This window comes from Martes martes, assembly GCF_963455335.1.
Source record: "Martes martes genome assembly, chromosome: 17".
In the NCBI taxonomy this organism is placed as follows: Eukaryota; Metazoa; Chordata; class Mammalia; order Carnivora; family Mustelidae; genus Martes; species Martes martes.
In genome coordinates, this window is record NC_137905.1 from 28,217,157 (window position 1) to 28,241,071 (window position 23,915).

The following is a 23,915-nucleotide window of genomic DNA, read 5'->3' on the forward strand; positions in this document are numbered from 1 at the left end:
TTTCTTGTACTGGAGGGAGAAAAAAGGACCTCACACTCAAAGAATTGTGTTTTTTTGTTTTGATCTATCTGGTGGCTCCCTAAACAACTAAGCTCAAAGGGTTTGCTTTCATTTCACCTAGCCCAGAGCTCTCTCGGGCATTAGGCACCTACCTGGAGGGCATTTTCCATCAACATTTAAAGGTAAATGCATTTGCTGGGGCGCCTGGGTGGCTCAGTTGGTTAAGCGTCCAACTCTTGGTTTCAGCTCAGATTATGATCTCTGGGGGGTGAGATCAAGCCCTGTGTCAGGTTCTGCACTAGGCATGAAGCCTGCTAAAGATTCTCTCTCCCTCTCCCTCTGTCCCTCCCCACCCACACTCACATGTGCACATGTGTGCATGCTCTCTCTGAAAAAAGAAAATAAATAAATGTATTTGCTGCTGCCCACCAGACGCAAGGGATAACAGTTGGAATAAATAATAGACAATACTTAGGAGGAAAAGCTGGGCAATAGAATGTTCTGGGAATAAAGGCTTGAGAAGCTCCCTCATAGCCCTGGGAATTTAGAAGGCTTCGTGCTTGTCCAGAGTGGGGAGCATGCTTAGAAAAGACCTGAGATGGCCCTATGCTGTTATATCTGGCTGACCTGAAGGCTCTTCTCATACAGAAAGTGGAAGCTAAGTAAGAGTTGTAGACTGTCTGGCTGAGTGTTGAGGGTGTGCTCTGACACACACATAATGCCCGTCTTCAAAGATTGGGAGATTTTGTCTGTTTTAGGCACTTATGAAAATCTCAGCTGACCCATAAAATTATTAGTTGACCATGAAGATAACAAGAAAAAAAAAGAGTTTGGTGGCCACACATGACGAAGAATAGTCAAAATTAGTACAGAAACATTTCTCAACAAACAAACAACAGCAACCACAAAAAACAGTAACAGTAAACCGTGGCAAAGGGGTAGAATCTGATGTTCAGAGTTGCCACATTATAATATTCAAAATCTCCACTGTTCAACAGCCATGCAAAGAGATGGAAAAGTATGGCCCACAGACAGGGAAAAAAGAAATGAATAGAAACTGTCCCTGAAGAACCCCAGACATTGGATTTTCTAACTACTTTAAACCAACTATTAAAGATACTCAAATAGCTATAAAGGAAACCACATATAAAAAATTAAAGGAAACCATGAAAATAATGTTTCACCACATAGAGGAGCAATAAAGAGAGAATTTATAAAATTATAAAAAGGACCAGATAGACATTCTGGCATTGCAAAATATAGCAACTGGAATGGAGAATTCACTAGAGGGACTCAGTGGCAGATTTGAGCATGGAGAAGAAAGAAACAGAGAACTTGAACATAAATCCATGGAGATTACTCAATGAGAGGATCAGAAAGATAAAGGAATGAAGGAAAATGGACAGAGCCCAGGAGACCTGTGGGACACCATAAAATATCCCAACAAATGTATGATAGGACTTCCAGAAGAGACAAGAGAGAAAAAAGGTAAAAATAATATTTAAAGAAATAATGATCAAAATGTCTCAAATTTGATGAAAGATGTAAATATTCATGTCCATGAATTTCAATGAATCCCAAGTAGGAAAAACTCAAAGAGATCCATGTAGAGATATATTATAATCAATCAAACACCCAAAACAGAGAAATTCCTGAAAGCAGTTAAAGTGAATAGACTAATCATGTACAAAGTAGCTTCAATAACATTAACAGCTGATTTCTCCACAGAAACTACAGAAACCAGGGACAACAGAATAACATATTCAAAGTGCAGGGAAAAAAAAAAAAAAAAAAGGCCTGCCAACCAGAATTTCCATGTCTATCAAAACTATCTTCAGAAATGAAGGGATAATCAAGACATTTCCAGATAAACAAAAATTGAGAGTTTGTCATTATAAACCTGCCTGACAGATGCTAAAGGGAGTCCTTAAGGCTGAAACAAGAGGACACTAGACAATATCTCAAATCCATAAGAAGAAAAAAAACGCTTCTCATGGTCACATTACTTATGTTTACTTACAGAAGTCAGTATTGATTTATTTTTGATTCTCTAATGTCTCTTTGTTTTCCTACATGATTTAAAAACAACTGTGGAAAATAATATTTTAGTATATGTGCTGCCGAAGCGAGCACCAACTGTGGAAAATAATAATTATAAATCTTTTTTTTTTCACATACAATGCATCAAGATGCCATTTGTGACAATAACAATATAAAGACACAGAGCTATAAAGGGGGAAAGTTTTTGTTTACTATTGAAATGAAGTTGGTATTAGTTTGAAATAGATTATTACAAATTAGGAAGTTAATTGTAATCCCCAGGGCAACCACCTAGAAAATAACTAAAAATATGTATGTATGGTAAAAGAAACAAGGGGATCAAAGTGGTACCCTGGGAAATATTATGGTGATGGAAGAATTGAAGAAGAATATAAGATATATGGGGGACAACTAGTAAAATGGCAGAAGTAAGTCCTTCATAGTCAGTAATTATACTAAATGTAAATGGATTCTCTCAAAAGGCAGAGATTGCAGAATGAGTGGATTATAAAAACAGTCCAACTGTGTGCTGTCTACAAGAGACTCATTTTAGAACTAAAGACACAAAGAGGTTGAAAATTACAGTGGATTCTTAGATCTAACAACAAAAGCATCATCAAAAAAGAAAAAAAAGATAAGTTGGACTTGATTAAAATGAAAAATTTGCATCAAAAGGCAATATAAAGAAACTAAAAAGACAACCCACAGAATGGGAGAAAATATTTGTGAATCATTTATATGATAAGTGTCTATTATTTGGAAAATAAAAGGACCCTTTATAACTCAGCAAAAACCCAAACAAGTTGATTCAAAAATGGGCAAAGGAGTGAGTGGACATCTCTCCAAAATAGATATATGAATGACTAATAAGCACATGAAAAAGTGAGCAACATTATTAGCCATCAGGGAAATGCAAGTCAAAACCATAGTGACACACCTGTTCATACCCACTAAAGTGGCTATAATTTAAAAAAACCCAACAAACAAAAACCAGAAAATAACAGTGTTATTGAGAATGTGGAGAAACTGGAACTCTCATGGGCTGCTGGTGGGACTGGTAAATGGTCCACGTGATGTGGAAAGTGATTTGGCTGTTCCTCACAAAATTAAACATAAAATCACCATATGACTCAGCAACGTCACTCCTAGGGATAGACCTAAGATAATTGAATACCAGATGGCCAAGCAAAAATTGTACATGAATGTTCTTAGCAGCCTTATTTGGAGAGGCCAAAAAGTGGTAACAACCCAAAGATCCATCAGCTGATAAGTGGTATACACATAGTATATACTTAGTATACACATATGATGGGTTATCATTTGGCCATAAGAAGAACACCTGCTACAACATGGTTGAATCAGGAGAACATTATGCTAAGTGAAAGCAGCCAGATACAAAAGGCCACGTGTGTGATTCCATTCATATGAAATGTCCAGAATAGGCAAATCCACAGAGACAGAAAGCAGTTTCCAAAGGGCAGGAGGGAAGGGCAAATAGGGAGTGACTGCTTAATGGGTCCGGGGTTTCTGTTTGGGGAGCTGAAAATGTTCTGGGCCTCAATAGTGGTGATGGCTGTACAACATTCTGACAGTACTAAAAACTACTGATTTACCATACTTAGAAATGGTTCAAATGGTGAATTTTATGTTATGTGTATTTTTTAAAAAGATTTTATTTATTTCTTAGACACAGAGAGAGAGATCACAAGTAGCCAGAGAGGCAGGCGGGGCGGGGGTGGGGGGGGGAGGGGAAGCAGGCCCCCTGCTGAGCAGAGAGCCTGATGCAGGGCTCAATCCCAGGACCTGAGATCATGACCTGAGCCGAAGGTAGAGGCTTAACCCACTGAGCCACCTAGGCGCCCCTGTTATGTGTATTTTACCGAAAACTACCAACCAAACAAAAAACCCAGTGCTGCTCTGAAAATGAGAAGGCAAGCCACAGACTGGAAGAAAATATTCACAACATAATTATCTGACAAAAAATTCATATCCAGCATATGAGAACTCTTACAATTCAATAATGAAAGGACAAATAATCCAATTACAAATGGATAAAAAGCTTGAAAAGACTTCACAAAACAAGATACAGGAAAGCCTTTTTTGGCTCATGAAAAGGTTCTCAACATTATTAGTCATCAGGGAAATGCAAAATAAACCCCAAATGAGGAAACCATGGACATCTAATAGAATGGCTAATACTGAAAACACAAACCACACCCACCAGTACTGCCAAGAGTGTGGAATATTCAGAAGTATCATGTATTTCTGGAAGGAATGTAAAATGGTACAACCATTCTGGAAAACTGTCCGTTTCTTATAAAATTAAGTGCATACCTACCCTGTTACTCAACCATTCTACTCCTAGGCATTCACTGAAGAGAAATGAAAGCATATGTCCTTGCTGGTGTATGGACATCCGTAGCGGCTTTAATCATAATAGCACCAAACTAGAAAGAACCCAAAAGTCTATCATCAGAGGAGTGGGTAAATGCACTGTGATATATTCAAGCAATAGCGTGTCCTTGGTGGTTGAAAGGAATCACTGACTGATACATGAGATAACATGGAAGAGTCTCAAAAACACCACACCCAGGAGAAGAAACCAGACACACAGAAGTACCTATGTTGTGTTACTCCATTTATGCAGAGGTCAAGGGCAGGCAAAATTAATCTGTGGTGACGATCCATAAAAGCATTGATTGTCTCCTGGTAGAGTGACTACAAAAACACACAAGGGAATTTTCCAGAGTGATAGAAATGCTCTGTATACCCTCGAGTAGTGGTTGCAGGAATGTGTATACATTTGCAAAAACTCATCAAACCATGTAACTAAAATCTGCACTTTTTATTGTCCGAAAGTGACACTTCAATTAAGAGAGAGAGAGTGAGGAGAGGGAGCAGAGATAATGAGTGTCGTGGGGTCTTCCTAGAAGGGATTTAGAGATATAAGCCAGTAGCTAGAGGGGAAGCTGAGACCAAGAGTATGTGTGTTTGTAGGGGTGTATGTGTGTGCACATGTGTGTGCACGTGTGTGTGCGTTAACAGAGACTCTGCTGAGTGGTCCAGGAGAGAAACATGGATAATGCAGGGAAAGGTGGGGTGGGGAGGAATTAAAAGCAAAGACCTTTAGCAGAAGTAAGGAGAAGGAATGTTGGAAGCAGGGAATAACTTTGTTTGGTTTGTCTTGGGACAGTTGAACCAGGATCGGGGGAGGTAGCTCTTTGCTCAGGAGGAGAGGTTTATAGCCAAGAGAAGACCTCTTGCCCAATCGATCTGCCCTGAGGGCTAGTGAGCTCCTGTCACCGCAGGGGTAGGAGCTGCTGTGGCACCAAGTGCTAGCCTCTAATAAGGAAGAGGGAAGTTAGCAGAGTTCAAGTCCCCATTGTCTCTGAGCCATCCCACCCACGGGTGTGGCGGGCCCTCTGGGTGGGAACTCGGGGCCAGCCCCTGCTCCACCGCGTTGGGCACTGGCCACAGGCCCCCTCCCTCCTCTGTGCAGATGCTGGCGCACCTGTCTACTTCTACGAGTTTCAACATGGGCCCCAGTGCTTAAAGGACAGAAGGCCGGCTTTCGTCAAAGCCGATCACTCTGATGAAATCCGCTTCGTCTTTGGAGGTGCCTTCCTCAAAGGTGACATTGTCATGTTCGGTAAGGATCGGGCTTCAGGGGGGCTTCTGCTCTTGTGGGGACTTGAGCTTGGGATGAACTGGGGAGAAGCCCTCCCCCCGCCTGACGTGATGCAAGAGCCTCCTGGTACTGGTGCCTTGGAATGTAATCTACGGTTTACAGACCCAGCCATTCCCTGGAAAATGCCCCCACTCTTATTTTTAGAAACCGAGATGAAAAGGAGTTGTCAGCATTTGCTTGATGAGTGTTTCTCTTTGTGCTAAAGCCTAAAGGGCTGGACCGTTGGGGGCACTCATGCGATCTAATTTTATTTTTAATTAGAACCACTTTCTTCTCTCCGACCACTAATCTTACCCTCCCTGCCCTTTCCAGAACTGTCGATAAGATTACCACCCAGGGCTTTAAAAGGCAAAAAAACCCCACAAAAAAACAAAAAACCCCAAAACAAAAACAAAACAAAAAACCCCCACAAAACAACAAAACCCAACAACCCATGTTTTTCATAATTCCCGAAGTCCTCTGGACCCAGGTGATCGATCGAATGTAGATGTTGTGCACTACTTCTAGCAAGGTTCGCTCATCCATTCCTGAACTTATGACCTATGCAGAGCCTAAAATAAGAAACCAATCAGATGAGGTTATCCACCAAAAAAAAATTACAGCAACTACACACAACAGATATCACTAAAATATTTCGTTAAAGAAATTGCATGACACAGGCCCTTGACCAGGTCATGCTGGCCTCTTGTACTCCGCACAAGTATGTTTGTGCGCTGCAGTTTATTCGTTACATCATTTATTCATGCCCATCCTAATAATGCAGGTAATAACACAGCTGCTTCTTGGGTTGTGATAAGGACCCAGTGAGACAATTTTCGTAAGGCACACAGTGAGTGCTTAATAAATGTCACTGTACTACGAGCAGCCATCACTGAGCTCATACTGTGGGACGGGCACAGGACTCTCCAAATGGGAGAAAATGAACCACATGTGTATCAAAGTTTCAATTCCTTAATATCTAAAGAGCTCCTAAAAGAACAGCCCAGTGGAAAAGTGGCTAACAGATACAAAGAGACAGTTTATGGAAAAGGAAACGTGAGTGACTTTTAAGCATCAAAATCCGCGTGACCCCACCCATAACAAGAAGATTGCACACTAACCTTGACTAAGGAAGCCTTTTTCATCTATCAAGGTTGGGAAGAGCAATGCATTTTACATAATGTATTTGAGCAGGTGCGGGGAGACAGACAATTTCATATATTAATGCAAAACTTCCAAATTTAAAATGCAGATAGTCTTTCCCCAAGCAATCCAACGTCTAGAATTTTTTTGTGCAATTATACTTGCGCACAGGCAAAACGATAAGCATGCGCTGCTGCATTGCTTTTACCAGCAAAAGACTGAAAACGCTGTGAAGATCCACCAAGAGAGTACTGGGTGCATGAATTATATATTCACATATGATTGCGTATATACATATTCATGCATTATACATTTAGAGAATAATAAACGGCAATAAATGGAAGGTTTTTAGGCGACAGTGTGGAACTATCTCCAGGATACAATTTTGTAAAAAGAAAAAGACGCAGAATATGTGTTCATGTCATATACTGAATGTGTAGGAAGGTGTCCACTTAAACCCTTGTACGTGTCCAGCCTGCCGTTGGAGGGCGCTCAAGGAGCTGGTAGCTATGGTTACCTCTGAGGCTGGGCACTGGGGGTCTGGAGGGAAGGGACGGGAGGGAAACTTACTGTCACTAGATGCCCTTCCTGCATGATGCATTTTGTACTTTGAGCAAATATTACTTTCTCCAATATAGAAATGCAGTAAGTAATTGAGGCGGGGAGTGGTGGAAAGAGACTGAGAGTTGGTCTCTGTCCCCGGGAGCTTGTAGCCTCACAGGACTGGCTGGAAGAGCACTGGTTAGACGGGGAAGCTGGGTGTTGGGCCTCCTCCAGCATTCGGAAGCCAGGATTCCTTGGGCGAGCCTCTGCTGCTCTGGGCCTCTGTACATGCGGCTGCAAAAGGAGTGCATTGATTGGTGGGCTGGTGAGAGGATCCCGAGGGAAGGGAGATGGGAATGCGATTCAGCACACCTGAGTCACCTTGGCCTTCTGTTGAATCCGTGTGAGAGCCGGGTTTTGCGATTGTCTCCTTCAGAAGGAGCCACGGAGAAGGAGAAATTGCTGAGCAGGAAGATGATGAGGTACTGGGCCAACTTTGCGCGGACCGGGTAAGTGAGCCCTGCCCTCCCACCCCCAACCCGGGCTCCCCCACATCAGGTGTTGGAGGATGGAAATCTCATCCCCATCTCTGCCTTCACTTCCAGGGACCCTAACGGGGAAGGCCTGCCTCTGTGGCCAGCCTACAGTCAGAGTGAGCAGTACCTGAAGCTGGACTTGAACGTGAGCGTAGGACAGAAACTGAAGGAGCAGGAGGTGGAGTTTTGGTCAGATACCCTCCCCCTGATCATGTCCACTTCCACAACCCTCCCCGGTCCTCCTCCCCGCTTACTCTCCCTTTCTCTGCTCCTACCTTTCTTCTTCTCTGCTCCTTGAGGAATTGTGTGTGACTTTGGTTTTCCTTCTTCTGCAGTTTCCCCCACGATCATTAGCTCCACTTTTGTGTTTAGCTGCTTTGTGAAATCAGCTGCTTTTACTGATGTTTTATGGACGTGGGGATGATCTCTAGGGGACTTCTTGTCTATATCAAACAAAGCTGCTTGCCTTGGAACACTACCAGATCTCTTCAATAAATCTGTAGGAAGGCCGGCCTATTGGTTGGCATCATAATGATCTTGTTACTAAGAGGAAACAAACTCAGAACATAAAGTATGTACGGGGAGCAGAATTTAATTCTGTGCTCAAAACTCTCCCCCGACCCCCAGCATCCAAGGTGAAGTGCACTTCCTATCAGAGGTGTATGTTACCTGAAATCTGAGTGCTCCAACTCCTATCCAGGCAGGTTTCTGCCACAAGCCAAGCATGGATGACCTGAACCTTGATGGCTTGAACTGGGTCTTTTCTCCAGCTCAGGAGATATGAGGGGGAGGAGGGGTGGGGCGGCCAGAGAGCCTCCTTCTCAGCAATCGAAACCAGAGGTCTTCCAAGGTCAGGAGCCAAGAAGTCAGATGCCTGGTGACAAAGTCAGGTCAGGCGGGACACCGAGGACAAAAGATGTTTGCCTGATGGGGCATAGACTGATCCAACCCTCCATAAACCTACACTGGGTGCATGATGTGTGCCAGGCATATCCCCACTGGGGCTAGAGTGTTGAGGGAGACACGCCCTCCACCAGTGGTAAGCAGACACACCGTAAGCCAACATCCACACAAGTGTATAGCTGGTGACAAATTTGAAAAGCTCACTTAGGGAGCGTAAGGCGTTTCGTGTAAGTACAACAGGGGGACCTAACTGAGATGCACGTCTTAGGAGATTCTCTCTGGAGAAAGGACGAATTGAAGTTAACCAGATGATAGGTAGGGAGAATATTGTAATACATCATTCAAAGGATGCACTTTTACATTTTAAAAGAATATATATATATATATGTATATATTTATGTACCTATATGTTTATATATGTATATATATATTTGTTTATTTAACTGAGAGAGAGAGAGCTCAAGTAGGCAGAGAGGCAGGCAGAGGGAGAGGGACAAGCAGCTTCCCTGCTGAGCAAGGAGCCCAAAGCTGGGCTTGATCCCAGGACCCTGAGATCATGACCTGAGCCGAAGGCAGACACTTAACGGACTGAGCCACCCAGGTGTCCGTACTTTTACTTTTTATATCATATTAAAATTTAATATTTAATTTAATGTTTATAGAATTATCTATTCATTTATAATATTTATTTAAAATGGTAATATATTTAATATTTAATATAATCTGATATTTAATTTAATTCATATGATAACTACATAATCCCTATTCTATCCATGTAATTTACTAGGGTAATTAGTTTTCTTTGTGATTGCTTCAGGATTACATGTGAAATGCATAGAGTAGGAGGGTTTCTGAAATGTCAGTAATATTGAGTTTTTCTGGGTCAGAGATCTCCAACTCCTAGCCTCAATTTGGCCCCCAGAAATGTTTTGTTTAGCCCACAGATGTCAAAAATGTTTTGGATTTAGTTTCCAATTAATATGAAATCAGGGGAATTTCACTTTAGAAGCCATGTTTCTAGCCCCTCCAGAGAAAAAGAACAAAAAGGGGAAGAGGAGGAGGAGAAAGGGGAAGAAGAAATCTGGCAACACTGGAGCCGCGTTCCAGCCTGGTAACCAGGGCTTCTGATAGCCCATACATCACCTTTGTACAAATTAGAAAATATCCTTTCTTCAAAACCATCTACGGGCATCTTCCAGGAAATCATCTCATCATTGATAGAGATCTACATCTGTGATGTGAACAGTACCTCCTCTGAACTAGTGCTCTGGTGCAGTACGCAACCTGCACAACTGTTCTCAGTGACCCTGATGGAACAACCTGCAGGAACTGAGTAGTGGCCACCCCTTTACCTTTTTTCACAGTCCTCACTATTCCCCTTTGTGGGAAAGATTTGGTTTGTCTCAAGAGTTTTGTTGGATTTCATTTGATTTAGGGATTCAGGTCTAAGATTGTGGAGGGGGGGAGATTTTCTGTAAAAGCAGAAGTTATTTAATTTGTCTTGTGCCTGGGTCCATTTCACTCACTGATATTACCTGACCCCCAAAGATGTTAAGGTTTGGACCCCTCGCCTCATTTTATAGAAACCTATGGAGATGTGAAGGAATTCACTGAAGATCACTCAGTAAATTAGCAGCAAGTCAAAACCAGACCTCGAGTCTCTGTCTTTCCAGATCAGGACTCTTTCTGCCATGTTCCCAGTCTCCCTCAGCGTAGGGTCCAAATCTGTTGGATTGTCTCTGGCTTCGGTGGTTGTGGAAGGGCTGATCAACAGTACTTGGGGCATTTTCTGGCTCTAGGGAGAGGAACCAAGCCACACACAAGCAAGCTGGAAATTCAGTTGCCTCTGCAGCTGCAGAAGGCTAATTTCTACACTGATATTTGGCTAAACTAACAGCTAGAAAACACCACTCAACTCATTTTTTAAAATACTATCATATTAAATGACATTACACTTATTTATATACTGCACGCAGTCCCGGCATCCTCAAATATGGTTCTAATTTTGGTAGGTGTCTTGCAAGAGGGAGCATATTTCCAACGCATCTAGATACAGGGCCCTCTTGCCTTATTCCTGTCCACGTGCCATCAGATGTTGTATTGGGTTAAAGCTGAAATATAAATGCTATTTGGCATCCTGCTTTTTTTTTTTCCATTTAATTCAGGGTTTCCTATCAGAGGTGTAAGTAGAGGAATCACTCCAGAGGGCTTTTCCAAAATTCCACTGCCCAAGCCGCTCCCCAGTCCAACCAAACCAGAAACTTCTTGGATGGGACCTGGAAACATATGTTTTCCCTTTTTAGGCATTAGATACTCCCCGCTGATTAAGAAGTGCTGAGTATTCACAGCGTGATATATGTATTCCAAGTTGCTAGAGGATCTTCAGAGAATCAGCTTTTCGTATCTGTCTGATGTGGATATATCACCATCTCCAGCCAGTAGCCTGCTCCTGGGACATTTATGGATAGAATTTGATGAGCAGCTTTGAAAATGAGTACTTTTACTTTGTAAAATTATTCCTGCCATCTGGATCTGCAGAAGATGGACCCAGTCACAGGACATGCCCTTTTAAAATTGCCCTTTAAAAAAACCCCAAACTTTATTTATTTGAGAGAGAGAGAGAGCATGCACGCACGCACAGAGGGAGAGGGAGAAGCAGGCTCCTTACTGAGTAGAGAGCCCAACGCGGGGCTTGACCCCAGGAGTCCAGGATCATGATCTGAGCCAAAGGCAGACGCTAAACTGACTGAGCCACCCAGGGGCCCCTAAATTGCTCTTCTTATGTTCTACAAATTCACTTCCCCAAAGGGTCCCTTCACTTCCTTCTCATCAACAACACAGATGCATGCATTTCCCAGTCACCTCCGTTTTCTCACCACTGTAAAAACAGAAAATACTTATATACTTTCTTATTGTAAATTAAACAACTTCCTTTTTTCCATCCTTCCTTCCCACCCCCAACCCCCCTTACGATCTTGGACCTGAATCACTAAATCAAATCAAATCCAACAAAACTCTGGAGACAAACCAAATCTTTGCCTGTGAATTCCCTAACGTGCAGCAGAGGGCAGCATTATAAAAGGGGAAAAACTGCTCTCCTCCTCTCCGAGGCTCCTGAGATGCGGGTGACGTGATACTGTACAACTTTGAAGGTTAAAAACAACAACAACAACAACAACAACAAAATGGTTAAATTATAAACCAATACTATTTATCATCATTGCTTTTCTCTGTAACACTTGGAAAAGGGCCAATTCCAGCCCATTACCTGCAAAGTCTGACTCTGATGACTACACTCTCAGGCAGAGCAGAGGTTGGGACCCACAGGCTTTTTTCTTTCCTAATTTTTGTACTTCCCAATTGGGGCCCGAGGAGCCCACCTGAGATGGGCAGGAAAGGGTCCCTTCCCTGGTGACTCCCTGTTACTGCTCCCCTCCCCTCGAGGGCCCTTTACAGTCTGACCTTTCTGGCCAACCGCAAAGCCCAGCTCCCCGCCCTGTGGCCCTGGCTGCAGGTCCCAGGTGGGCAGAGGTGGGAAAGGGGGTGTATCTGCATCGCGTATCCACAAAGCATGTGGTGACAGGTTTCTATCAATGCTGCGTAGTCATTATTTGTGTGAATATGCCAAAATCTATCCATTCTACTGGTGCTGGGCATTTGGAGAGTTTCCAGTTTCAGGTTATTATGAAAAGAGTTGCCACGAATATTTTAGAACGTGTCTTTTAATGACTACATGCATGCATTTCTCTTGGGTATTTACCTGGGAGTGGCTTTGCTGGGTCACCAGCATATGTCAACTTTAGTAGGCACTCCACAAGTTTTCCGAAGTGGTCGTGCAGACTTGTCGTACCAGCCGAGTAAGAAATTTCTAGCTCTTCCGTGTTGTTGTCGACACTTGGTATTTTTCTAAAGGATTCTTTTCACTTTTATCCTTATTCATTACTGTATGTTTCCTTGCTTAGCATTGCTATAATGCAACAATTGATTTCCAAAAGTTGCGTTCCTGTGGCCCACTGATGGTCAGTTAGTAATAGAAGGGCAAGGTTAGGTGACAGGCATTGGCTTCATCAAGGGTCACTGTGACTGCGCCATTTCCTTGAACTTCAGAGAACATTTTCCTTTTGACAGTCAGATCTCTGGACAGAAACCACACTATGCTGATGTTAGCAAGGCTCTTTGGAGGCTCTGTTGTAATCAAGCGATCGGATTCCCCAGATTCAACCAGTTCTGGGACTAGAGAGGCAGAGCACATGTGGGAACTTTGGTCTGGGGATAGATCTCAGAAGGGAGAGCTGCACTCCCATGTGCATAATGGGGGGGGTAGCTGCACCCTGCTGAGTGTGTGTATATGGGGGGGGGGGGAGTGTTCCTCATGAGGAATTTTTCCCTTTCTCTGCTCTAAATGCAGTTGTCACTCCTCTGTCCACCTTCCCGCTTCTAAAATACTGATGTCATTTCATGTCCTCTTCCATTCTGTGTGTACACATGCTTATGCCTTCAAAGATTTTATTTTGTGGGCTTTTGTGGGGGAGAGGCTGGAAAGAAATGCAGTTTCTGATCCCTCTGTCATAGGAAGTGGCAAAAATGCTTTTTAGATGAACAAATAAAAAATATATGTGTTTCTCCGTTTGACAGCAACATAGCATTCCATAGTCGGAATACTTGATCACTCATTTGGGCAGTCACTATTGCTGGTCTCTCCAATTACGTCACAGTTTTTGGTATTGTCAGTGTCATGGAGGCAGACATTCTGACGCACCCAACTTTGGGCTCATTCAGAATTATTCCTGGTTAGAGAATAGTGTGGACAGGAGGCGTGCCACTTGGCAGTGTTTGGATGGATTCTGCCAAAATTGGCCCCAAGAAAGTTTGATAGTTTCTCACTCATAGCGATCATTCTTGTTTTTCCCACACTCTTGTCCATACTTGGCATAACTACGAACACAGCAGTGGTAGAAGTCCTTGCCATTTTGATCATGGCCATTTGAGAGTCTGCCTGTAATTTGCATGTCTTGATGTTCGTGTTTCTTGGTATGTTGAAACGACGTTTTACATGTGTGTAGCCTGAGAGGCCCCTGGAACTTAGGTGCTGCAATGAAGAGGGTTGACTGACCCATCCTTCCCTCTACCACTCGCTGGTGTTCAGCCCTGATTTGCTCCCGATCTGCTTCCAGAGAAAGACAAGTAGGCACAGGGAGGATAGTGACTTGGGGATGGGGTTGTGATGCCCCACCCCAGCTGTCAACCAGCTCGTTAGGCATTCTGAAGGTTTCATGGCCCCTCAGGACCTTCTAAAGTGAGAACCGAGAGCCAGCCTCGATAGGTCCTCGATTTGGGCAAATCTTTGTGCAGTCCAGCATTTCAGAGAAGCTGATGTCACTGTTCTTGCTGAGAGGCCCGTGGGAGCCTGGTGGGCAAGCTTCCTCATGCAGAGATCTTAGGTTTCTCTGGAGAGAACTCACCTCCCACCTCCCAGTGATGATTTAGGAGGAACCCTCTTGACCTCTCCAGTGGCGTGCCTGCTTCTGCCAGATTCTACTTTCGGAAACACCCTTTCTCTCTTGTCACTCCCAGGATTAAAGACTTTCAAGGGCTCCCTATTGTCCAGGGTGAAAGCCAGCTCCCCTTAGATTACCATTCAAGCCTTCTGTCCTCCATTTGCCCTTCTGGCCCAAGTGACCTCCTCAAGAGGCCTCCAGAACTACCTTGCCCCAGTGCTAACATGCTCTCTTCCTTGCTGCTGCAAATTGTGCTCACCTCTTAACGCCTTGCCTAATCAGAAGTCATGGATGGTTTGCACATTCATAGACATAAACTCTAACAATGCTCAGCATAAGAAAGCACACAAAACACTCCTCTCGTTCAAGGTCACTGTATCACCCAAATGTCTATAATACAATCTATAATAATGATTTGAGTTTGCTGGACCGTTTTCAGAATATAATTCAATCTTAACTTTCTGGGACTTCCATTTTTATGTGTCTTTCTGATTCACCCTTTCTCCTTCTTTACTCTTAAGGAGCTGAAGGAAACCTTTATAGAGTAGCCCAAGCAAGCAGGAACTAGGTTTACAATCAGGCTATCAGAATTTAAATCAAAGAAATACAGATGTTCATTGTTTACCAAAGTATAGTACACTTATTCCCGGAGTTTCGCAAGATGATTTCAGATGGTGCACAAATAAACTTTAAAGCATTATATAATGGTTATGTCTTTATTTTGCTATGTGTTAGGGAAAAAATCCCTAGTATCTAATTGATGATTTAATGGATATTATTATCTGTGGTAGGCATGGCCATTAAAATCTGTCCAACCTCCTTTGGCACACAACCTCCTTTGGTATCTCTTGGCCTTCTTTACAATTAGATTGGCCAGGCGGCTACGTTCTTTCCAATGGAATGTGAGTAGAGGTGAGGAGGGCCACAGCCAGGCCTGGCCCAGCACCCCCCCAAGCCGTCCCCGTTCGCTCCTCTGTGCTAATTACAGCTGACTAGAATTGGCACCCAGGACAACATGAGAAACTGTGAATTAAAGATGGTAAAGCTGCCATGTTCTGGATCAGGAGTCAGCAAACTGGCCTGTGGGCCAAATCCAGCTGGCCACCTGTTTGTCAAATAAGGTTTTATTGAAACACAGCCATGTCCGTTTGCCCAGGTGTTATCTATGGCTGCTTTTGCTACAATAGCAGATTGAACAGTTGCCACAGAGATCATATGACCCACAAAGCCTCAAGTATTTACTACCTGGCCCTTGACAGAAAACCTTGAGTGACCCCTTATTTAGATGATTGGAGGCACAGCACCACGTTTCTTTACATCAGCCAAAATAAGGCCCTGACATTCTGGGACTGTTTGCTACCATGGGTTACCCAACTCTTACCATGTATTCTTCCTCAGCAGAAGCTAAAGTAGGCAGTCCCATGGGATTGCCTGATGGGGATGGCATGAATGTTGCCGGCTGGAGATGAAACGTCTCCAGTGGTTTGTGCCTTGTGCAATGACCCCTTATGTCCCATGGTGAGTGAAGCCTCCCCCAGGTCAAACTTTCCCACAGGTGCTCTGCCTCCGTCAATCCTAGGACATGGCTTATATTTCCCTGAGGGCTTGTTCTAGTAGGTGCTCTCTGTGTGTCTGTTGAGGACTTTGTTGGGGAGGTTTGCGGGGGGAGGGGAATAACTTGGAGGTCTCAGAGGTGTCTTCTCCCCTAAGATCTGTCTAAACGCTTGAGAGCAAAGGCCAGTTTCTAGGATTTTACCCTTCAGACCATCTAGCTCCACGTGAGAAACCTTAGGGAGTTTCCCAGGGGAAAAGCAGTTGACGCAGTCAACCACCACCGAACAAGAAGAGCTGTATTATGTACAGAGCTGGTGGGATGCAAACAGACCATATACGTTAAGCAAAACTGAGGTGTGATGGCGTGATCTAATGGCATGGTGAGCTCGAACCTCACCTATTACTCTGCGCAATCATCACGAGCCAGTAATGGGTTTCCAGGCTGCAGCCAGACATGGCAAGGTCTGGGCGTGGCTGCCTCTGTTTGCACAACTGGCTAATGTCACGAGCAGGCGTGTGATTAAATAGTGGGATCGGGAGAATAATCCCTTCCTCCTTTTATATTTTGCCAAGACAGCATTCTCCAGGTTTTTTTAGGTTGAGAACCAGGGCTTTGTTCCCAGGCTGCAAAGATGAGCTGGTCAGGGCAAAAGATATAATGGTTATGCCTTAACGTGTGTGTGTGTGTTTGTGTGTGTGTGGTGTGCTAAGTAGTTAGAAACAGTCTTGTCTGCTTAGGAAGACAAGCCAGATTGTCCCGTGAAGATAGAGATAGGGGTCTTCTTTCTTAGGGTAGTCTTTATGACTCCTGTTTCTTTCCCGGGTGAAAGGGAGGAGCCCGAGCCCAGCGGTCACCTCTGGGGACTGACTTAGTACTGTCACTAAAACCTCACCCCTAATCCCAGTGCTCCCCTTACTGGCCTACCACAGTGGTTAGAATGAGTGCAAATTATCCTTTTTTGAAATAAGGTCTCCAGATTCGTTTCATTTCATTTCAGCTCTAACCTATGGCCTTGGCCAAGAACCCATGAGCTTTTCTGAGTGTCATGTGCTTTGTGGCTGCTAGTTGCTCAGTTCTCTTGAATGTTGGCATTGCTCTGACCGGACAAGTGCAGGCTTGCCAAAGGACCCCAGGAGAGTAGTTCAAGTGTAGAGAAGGCACAGCTGCCCTTTGATCACACCAGCCTGGAGACCTGACCCACCACCCTGCTTCACATCTACTTCCTCTCCACTGACAAAAATACATCTCGTGTCTCCAGTTAAAGGCAGGGGGCTTGGGACGTGTGTTTCCCGGCCTGCCAGTGACTTTTCCGCCACAAGTCTGTCTCCACTGGGAGAGAGCCACCATAAAGACTGAGCCAGCAGCATGTCCAGTCACTCCCTGTCCCAGGAACCCTAGTACTCCCATTTCCATTCATCCTCCCAGGCAGCCCAAGTGTCCGGGAGGGGTCAGCAGGGAGGTGTGGGCCCTTTGAAGGGTGGAGATGGAGAGGCACCCAGGGAGAGAAACCATAGGCGCTCACTCACATGCAAATCGAGCATGCATTTAGGGCACTGACAATGCGGTTTGTCAACAAGGTTTGGAAAGCACAGCAAACTGGTTAAGAGTATGGTCTGGAATATTACACAACGTTTGTTCAATTCCCAGCTCTTCCTAAACTTATGTTCTTTGCCTGAGCTGAGTCCCAGGAGATAGGGGTATCAATTCACAGGGTTCCTTTGAGAACCAAGGGAGGGACTGCATACAAAGCACTCTGCCCCTTGTTTGCCACACAGTGAGCCCTCAATAAATATTCGTCACACGAATGCCTGGATGAGTAGAGGTGGAAAATATAAATAAGTACAATCACAATATGACAGCCAGAAAATGGCTGTAACACAAATTAGATGTATCACCTTCCAGGATTTTTTTTTCTACACAAAGATATGTTTTTACTAAAATGGGATATTATACATGACTGGATTTTTAAGTATTTATTTTATTGAAAGTTAATTCATGGGGCTCCTGGGGGGCTCAGTCAGTTAATCATCCAACACTCAGTTTTGGCTCAGGTCCTGTTCTCAGGGTCTTGGGAGTGAGGCCCCCATCAGGCTCCACACTCAGGGCAGAGACCGCTTGTCCCTCTCCCTCCCCCTCAACTTCTCCTCCCCCAATAAATAAATAAATAAATAAATAAAATCTTTAAAAAAGATAATGCACATACCATAAATTCATTTTTTAAGTTTTTATTAAGTTAAATGTATTTTACTAAGTTAAATTATTATGTTAAAATTTGACTTAAAATTTTTAAGTGTACAATTCAATGTTTCTTGTAATATATTCACGTAATTGCATAACCATCAGTGCAATCTAAACCCAGAACATCTCACCACTCTCACCACATATCACTCATCATCACATAGGTAGGAAGCCTCCCACCCATTATCAGGCATTCCTCATGCCCCTCTCCTCTGCCCTGAGCAATCTCTGATCTTTTTGTCTGCATGCATTTGCTTATTCTGGACTTTTAATATAAATAGAATCCGATAGCATGTAGCCTTCTGTGTCTGGTTTCTGTCATTAGTGACCGGTTTTCCAGGCCCATCCATGTTGTAGCAAGTGTCCATACTTTGTTTCTTCTCAAGGCTGAATAATATTCCGTTGGATGGCTAGATCACACTTTATCTATCCATTCATCAGTTGATGGTCATTTGGGTTGTTCCCACTTTGGGGTATTAGGAATAATGCTGTTATTTGTGTCTTGTTTTTGTATGGCTCTGTTCTTGGTTACCTCGGGTATATACCCAAGAGTGGATTTGCTGGGAATATAGTAACTCTATGTTTGATTTTTCAGGAACCACTAAACATCTCCTATAAAGCGACCACAAGTATTTTGGAACCTCCTTTTCCCCCCTTCACAAGAGATCATGACTGTCTGTCCTTGTCAATGAATGGGGTGTTCATCACTAGCATGAATGAATGCAGAGTGTTCTCTTAGCCAGCTGTACCAGACTGTGTTGAAGGAATTCCCTTCTGTTGGACATTCAGTGATTCTATGAAACAGGTTTTGAGCAGCTTCATCATCCTTGTGCCTCCAGCGGACACATGATACTTTCCCAGGTATACTCAGAGCACTTCGTATCCCTCTGTTTTGGGGTTTTGCATTGTGCAGTGGTCCACCAAACACACCCACCATGCGTCTCATCTAGTATATGCTGAGCTCTGTAAGCAGAAGGAATATCCCTTGAGTTCATCTCTGTATCCATACTATGTAGCATCTCGTTAGGCATTGGTAAATGGAGAATGAATGAATAAATGGTATATTGAGTACATGGGATGATGGATGGATGATTAGAGCTAGGGACTATGGAGATCTAGAGTTCATTTGCTGTGAAAATATTCTGTCCAAAGATCCCCGCCTGGAGAAGGAATGCATTCCCTGACCCTGGAGGTGTGTGACAAGAGGCTGAGTGGCTTGGCAGGAATATTGTAAAGTTAATTTAGACATCAAAAGGCAACCGGATAGGGCACCTGGGTGGCTCAGTCAGTTAAGTGTCTGACTCTTGGTTTTGGCTCAGGTCATGATCTTTTGGTTCATGGGATCGAGCCCCACATGGGGCTTGAAGATTCTCTCCCTCTGTCCCTCCCCTCACTCATTCTTTCTCTTTCTCTCTCCCTGCCCCCCCCCCCCAAATAAATCAATTTTTTTTTTTTTTTTTAAAGAAGGGAGGTGGCGGGACCTGGGTGATTTTAAGGTGTTTCCAAACTTGAGAACACAGAACTGTATGGAAAAGAAGCCCAAACAGCTGAGACAGATTTGTCCTGAGTTCCCCAGCAGCTATGGGGCTGGCAGTTGTTCTAATTTTCAAGCTTGTTCTGAGAACCCTGGACCAAAGCCTCCCCCTCCTGAAAGGCATCTGTCTGTTCCTGCCTGCCTTGGGAAATCATAGTGCTCTCAAGTTAGAGTTCTGCAAGGGAGAAGCCCTTATGTAACACGCTGCTGGACCAGTCTGGGGCTCTCAGTAATCAGAAACTCTGTCCTGGGCTTTGGAGAGAAGAGGGTAAACTCTGGGTGGGCGTGGCCAAGAGCTCTGGGGCGGTGGCAGTGGGAGTGGGGCAATGGGGCGGGACCTGAACAGACTCTTTAAAGTGGTGTAAACAGCTTGAAGCCCTAGCTGCAGTCTGTCCACGATGTGGCTCTCCGCTCTGGTCCTGACCTCCCTTGCCACTTCCATAGCTTGGGGTGAGTCCTTCTGAAATAAAACAGCGGGGTGTGTTTGGAAATCCTTGCCCAGGCTCGAGGTGGGCGGTGGAGGGGAATGAGGTGGGGGAGACGCGTGGAGGGGAAGGGTATGGCGGGTCGTTCTGTGGCAGCCAGCGCCCTCTGGACTTCACCCCTTGGTGCCCAGCCAGTCCCTATCAACCTGAGAGCCGGGGGGGGGGGGAGCCCGAACACTCCCAGACTGCAGCTGCATGCTCCCCTCGCAGGGCGGACAGCTAACCTCATGCCTTCTGGATGGGGATTCCAGAGAGCTTGGTTTGTTTTCTGCCTGATTATTAGTCTGTGCATGGCCAAATCAGGGAGAGTGGCTTAGCAGAATATTAACAGGAGTATCCCGGGCTTTCTGCAAGTGGCATCAGGCCTCTTCACCTTTAGGGAAATCCTGTATTACTATAGTAACGGAAAAGCAAAAATCCTCGAATTTGTTTGGGCTACAATAACAGGGACTAATGGAGGTCTTTCCTAAAAGCAAAGCGGCTTAATGCAACTTGCAGAAAGCCCAGGATACATTGCTTTGTGCCATTTCGGCTTAGGAAAAGTTTCGTAGGAATACTCCCCGTTCGGATGTCAGGCAGGGGACCTGGACGGACTGTGGACCCAGAGGGTGTAGGTTTGAATCCCAGCTCAGCACTTACTAGCCGGCTGTCCTTAGGCATTGTGCCTAAGGTTTCTGTGCCTTGGTTTCCCCCTCTCTAACATGGGAATGAGGCAGTTGTCATTGGGCCGTTGTAAGGACAAAACAGGTTGTTTCTAAAGAGTGCCTAGTATGGAAAGTGCAAATAAAGAATTTATAAATGAAGGAGTTGTTTTAAAATGTAGTAGTAGAAAACTCGGTGTGCGGTGAGGCCAACAGATCAGAAACCAATGGCCAGGACTTGTTACTCACAGCTCCCAGGAGGAGGACGCATGCCTACCGCGGTCCTGAACACAGGTGATGCTCAAGGTGGGTTAGAAGAGGAGGGAGGAGGGAGGAATTTTGTGCAAGAGCCTTTATTGTGGTTACCCGGGGAAGGAAGAGGTGAGACAGGATATGCAGGTTTAGGACTGGCAGACTAACCAATTTCAGTGAGTTCTGGGGCACAAAGGCTTCTTACAGTTTTTGGGTCTCTGGCCCTGGAGTGATTAGGGCAGGATGGTAGTGGCTTGGCCTGGGACGGCCTGGTAAAGAAGGTGATTCAGGTACAGGCTCTGCATACTGGAAGGGAAGTTGATTCCTATCACTGGAATTGGCTAACTCTGAGAGGGCGGTCGATCCCTCCAGGGTCATTAAGGCCCCAGAGGTCAAACGTCAAGTGTACACAAAATAAAGCCCATGATTACTACAAGAGTGTAGCAAGGGACCCCAGAATGCGTCTATGCCCAGGCAAACGGACTCAGAGAGGGAAATGGACTTGCCCAAGGTCCACTAAAATCATACTCTGGAATCTGTCTGTGGCTTGTGAATGGAGAGCCAGGGCTAGGACCCTCAGAACTGGGAGGGCCCAGGCCCCATGCGCACTTCACCTTCTTTCTGATGGTGACATTGTCGGAAACCTGGGACCGACCGTGAGGGCAGAGTAAAACCAAAGGAGGAGTGGATTATTCCCTTACTGCCGATTACCCCCCCGGCAAGGCCATCCCATTTCCCGCTGTAGAAAGTCCACGCTGGCTCTCTCCATTTCCTCAGCTTCCTCATCTATAAAATGGGCATCTTGTGAAGTCGAATTTAAGTGAACCAGAATGCAAATCTGGCGCATAGTAAGTGCTCAGCATACAAAGCTTACCTGTGTACGTATGTCATGTAGCATAAACGTTACGTGGGTACTTATGTAACACGACAAGTGTAGACTGCTCCTGTAGCCGTAACTGCTCTGCCTCTCACCCCACCCACCCACTTCCTCACCCTGGCCCCTTGGGCTCCTGTCAACTTCGCCTCTCCTGCAGGTTACCGTTCGATCTCCTTCTGTAAGACTAAATCTGGATCACCCTTTCTTGTTCTGCCCGCATACTTTGGGGGAGAGGTTGACCTTTTGTCTGTGTACACAAGGGAGCAGCTGGCACGATGCCAGGCTAGAAACCATTTCAGATAAGGAAACATAAACACAGAGGCTGCCAGGACGGGATGAGGGAAGACTTGGAGGAGAGCCATGATCGAGAGTCCGAGGGCCCACTTGCACAGCAGGTAGAACCAGGACTGGGGGGGAAGGGACAGCCTGGGAGAAAGGGACAGCTCAGTGGGGAAGGACCGCCAGCCCCACAGGAACGGAACAGGTAGGAACCAGACCCCCAGGCTCTCTCCCCCGCCCCGGAAGCCCCTGCTCAGAGCCACCGGAAGAATCCCCTGTGAGATGATGCGTGTCACTCTTGCATACTCTAGGACTGTTGACTGCTATACGTGTACCCCCCAAAGAAAGCCCCAGACCCTAGCCTGGTACTGAGGCCCCTCCCAGGCTTGAACCTCTCTCACAATACAGGCTGCTGTCTGCTCCCCGTTGACTCCCTCTGGCTCCCATGGGCCCTTCACTCTTCCTCAGGCCAGCCTTGCATTTTGCTCCCAGAGCCTAGCCTCTGCTCTGCCTCACACCTTTACCCCCCCCACCCCCCCCACCTTCTACCTCCCGCTGTCGGCTCCTCCTCCCTCCCACTGCCAGTCCCAGCTCCAAGGGCACCACCTCCACCATGCCACCAATGCGGAGGCCTCCCTGCCTCTTCTGACCCCTGTGGTACTGGTACCTCTCTGGGGACTCCAGCCCCTTCCTTCCCACCCAGTAGGGGCAAGTGTGTTTGTAGCTCATGCTCCCTACATGGTTCAGAAATTCTGAGAGGAGGGACAGCCTCTTATTCATGTTCTACACCAGTGCGCAGCTCAGCACCTGAGGCCTACTGGCCAATTATTTCCAGAAGCTTCTAGGAGTGACAACCAAATGCCTTGTTCCCCTCAGCAGCTCTCCTTCTTGCATATCTTTTTAACTTGATGCTACTATACCTCCATTTCCAATTGGCTCCTCTAGATAGCCCCAAGTAAGGAATGATGGTTAACCTCAAGCTTAACTGAGGTCCTGAGGGTTTAGGTGACTCATTCAAGGTCCCTGCTCAAGGTGGAGACCCACTGGGAGTCCAGATCAGACCTTTTGGGCTGATGTGTCCTCTTTCCTCTGGATGTCCAGGGGGGCACCCGTCCTCGCCACCTGTGGTGGACACCGTGCAAGGCAAGGTCTTGGGCAAGTACGTCAGCTTAGAAGGATTTGCACAGCCTGTGGCCGTCTTCCTGGGAGTCCCTTTTGCCAGGCCTCCTCTGGGGTCCCTGAGATTTGCTCCGCCACAGCCCGCAGAGCCATGGAACTTCGTGAAGACCACCACTGCTTACCCTCCCATGTAAGTTGGCGTCTCTCCGGGGGATGCTGGCCTTAATGTGATGAAGGAAGCGTCCAGGGCAATGTGCTGAGTGGCTTTGTTCCAAAATTTCCAAGCCATTGTAAATCTTTTTTTTTTTTTTAAGATTTTATTTATTTATTTATTTGACAGACAGAGATCACAAGTAGGCAGAGAGGCAGGCAGAGAGAGAGGGAAGCAGGCTCCCTGCTGAGCAGAGAGCCTGACCCGGGGCTCGATCCCAGGACCGTGGGAGCACGACCTGAGCTGAAGGCAGAGGCTTTAACCCACTGAGCCACCCAAGCGTCCCATAAATCTTTTAATACCTTCTAGAATAGAGCATTCAAGAGCTCTATTCAACAAACATTTATTGAGCACATTCTAGGTTTCCTAGGATCCACGAACGAACAGAAAAGTA

The 23,915-nt window shown here is 45.4% G+C and overlaps 2 protein-coding genes across 2 annotated transcripts in view; both read left to right on the forward strand.

The window, feature by feature from the left end:
- CES5A (carboxylesterase 5A) overlaps positions 1-8,463 on the forward strand; it is a 28,671-nt gene extending 20,208 nt beyond the window's left edge. The window contains exons 11-13 of the mRNA XM_080828918.1: positions 5,540-5,689; positions 7,830-7,902; positions 7,999-8,463. Coding sequence (XP_080685044.1) covers positions 5,540-5,689; positions 7,830-7,902; positions 7,999-8,227 — 452 coding nt within the window. The 3' untranslated portion in view covers positions 8,228-8,463. The remainder of the gene's footprint in view (positions 1-5,539; positions 5,690-7,829; positions 7,903-7,998) is intronic.
- An 11,494-nt stretch (positions 8,464-19,957) lies between these two features.
- The window catches only part of CES1 (carboxylesterase 1), a 29,940-nt gene continuing 25,982 nt past the window's right edge, over positions 19,958-23,915 (forward strand). The window contains exons 1-2 of the mRNA XM_080829661.1: positions 19,958-20,107; positions 23,293-23,500. Of these exons, the coding sequence (XP_080685787.1) occupies positions 20,056-20,107; positions 23,293-23,500 (260 nt within the window). The 5' untranslated portion in view covers positions 19,958-20,055. The remainder of the gene's footprint in view (positions 20,108-23,292; positions 23,501-23,915) is intronic.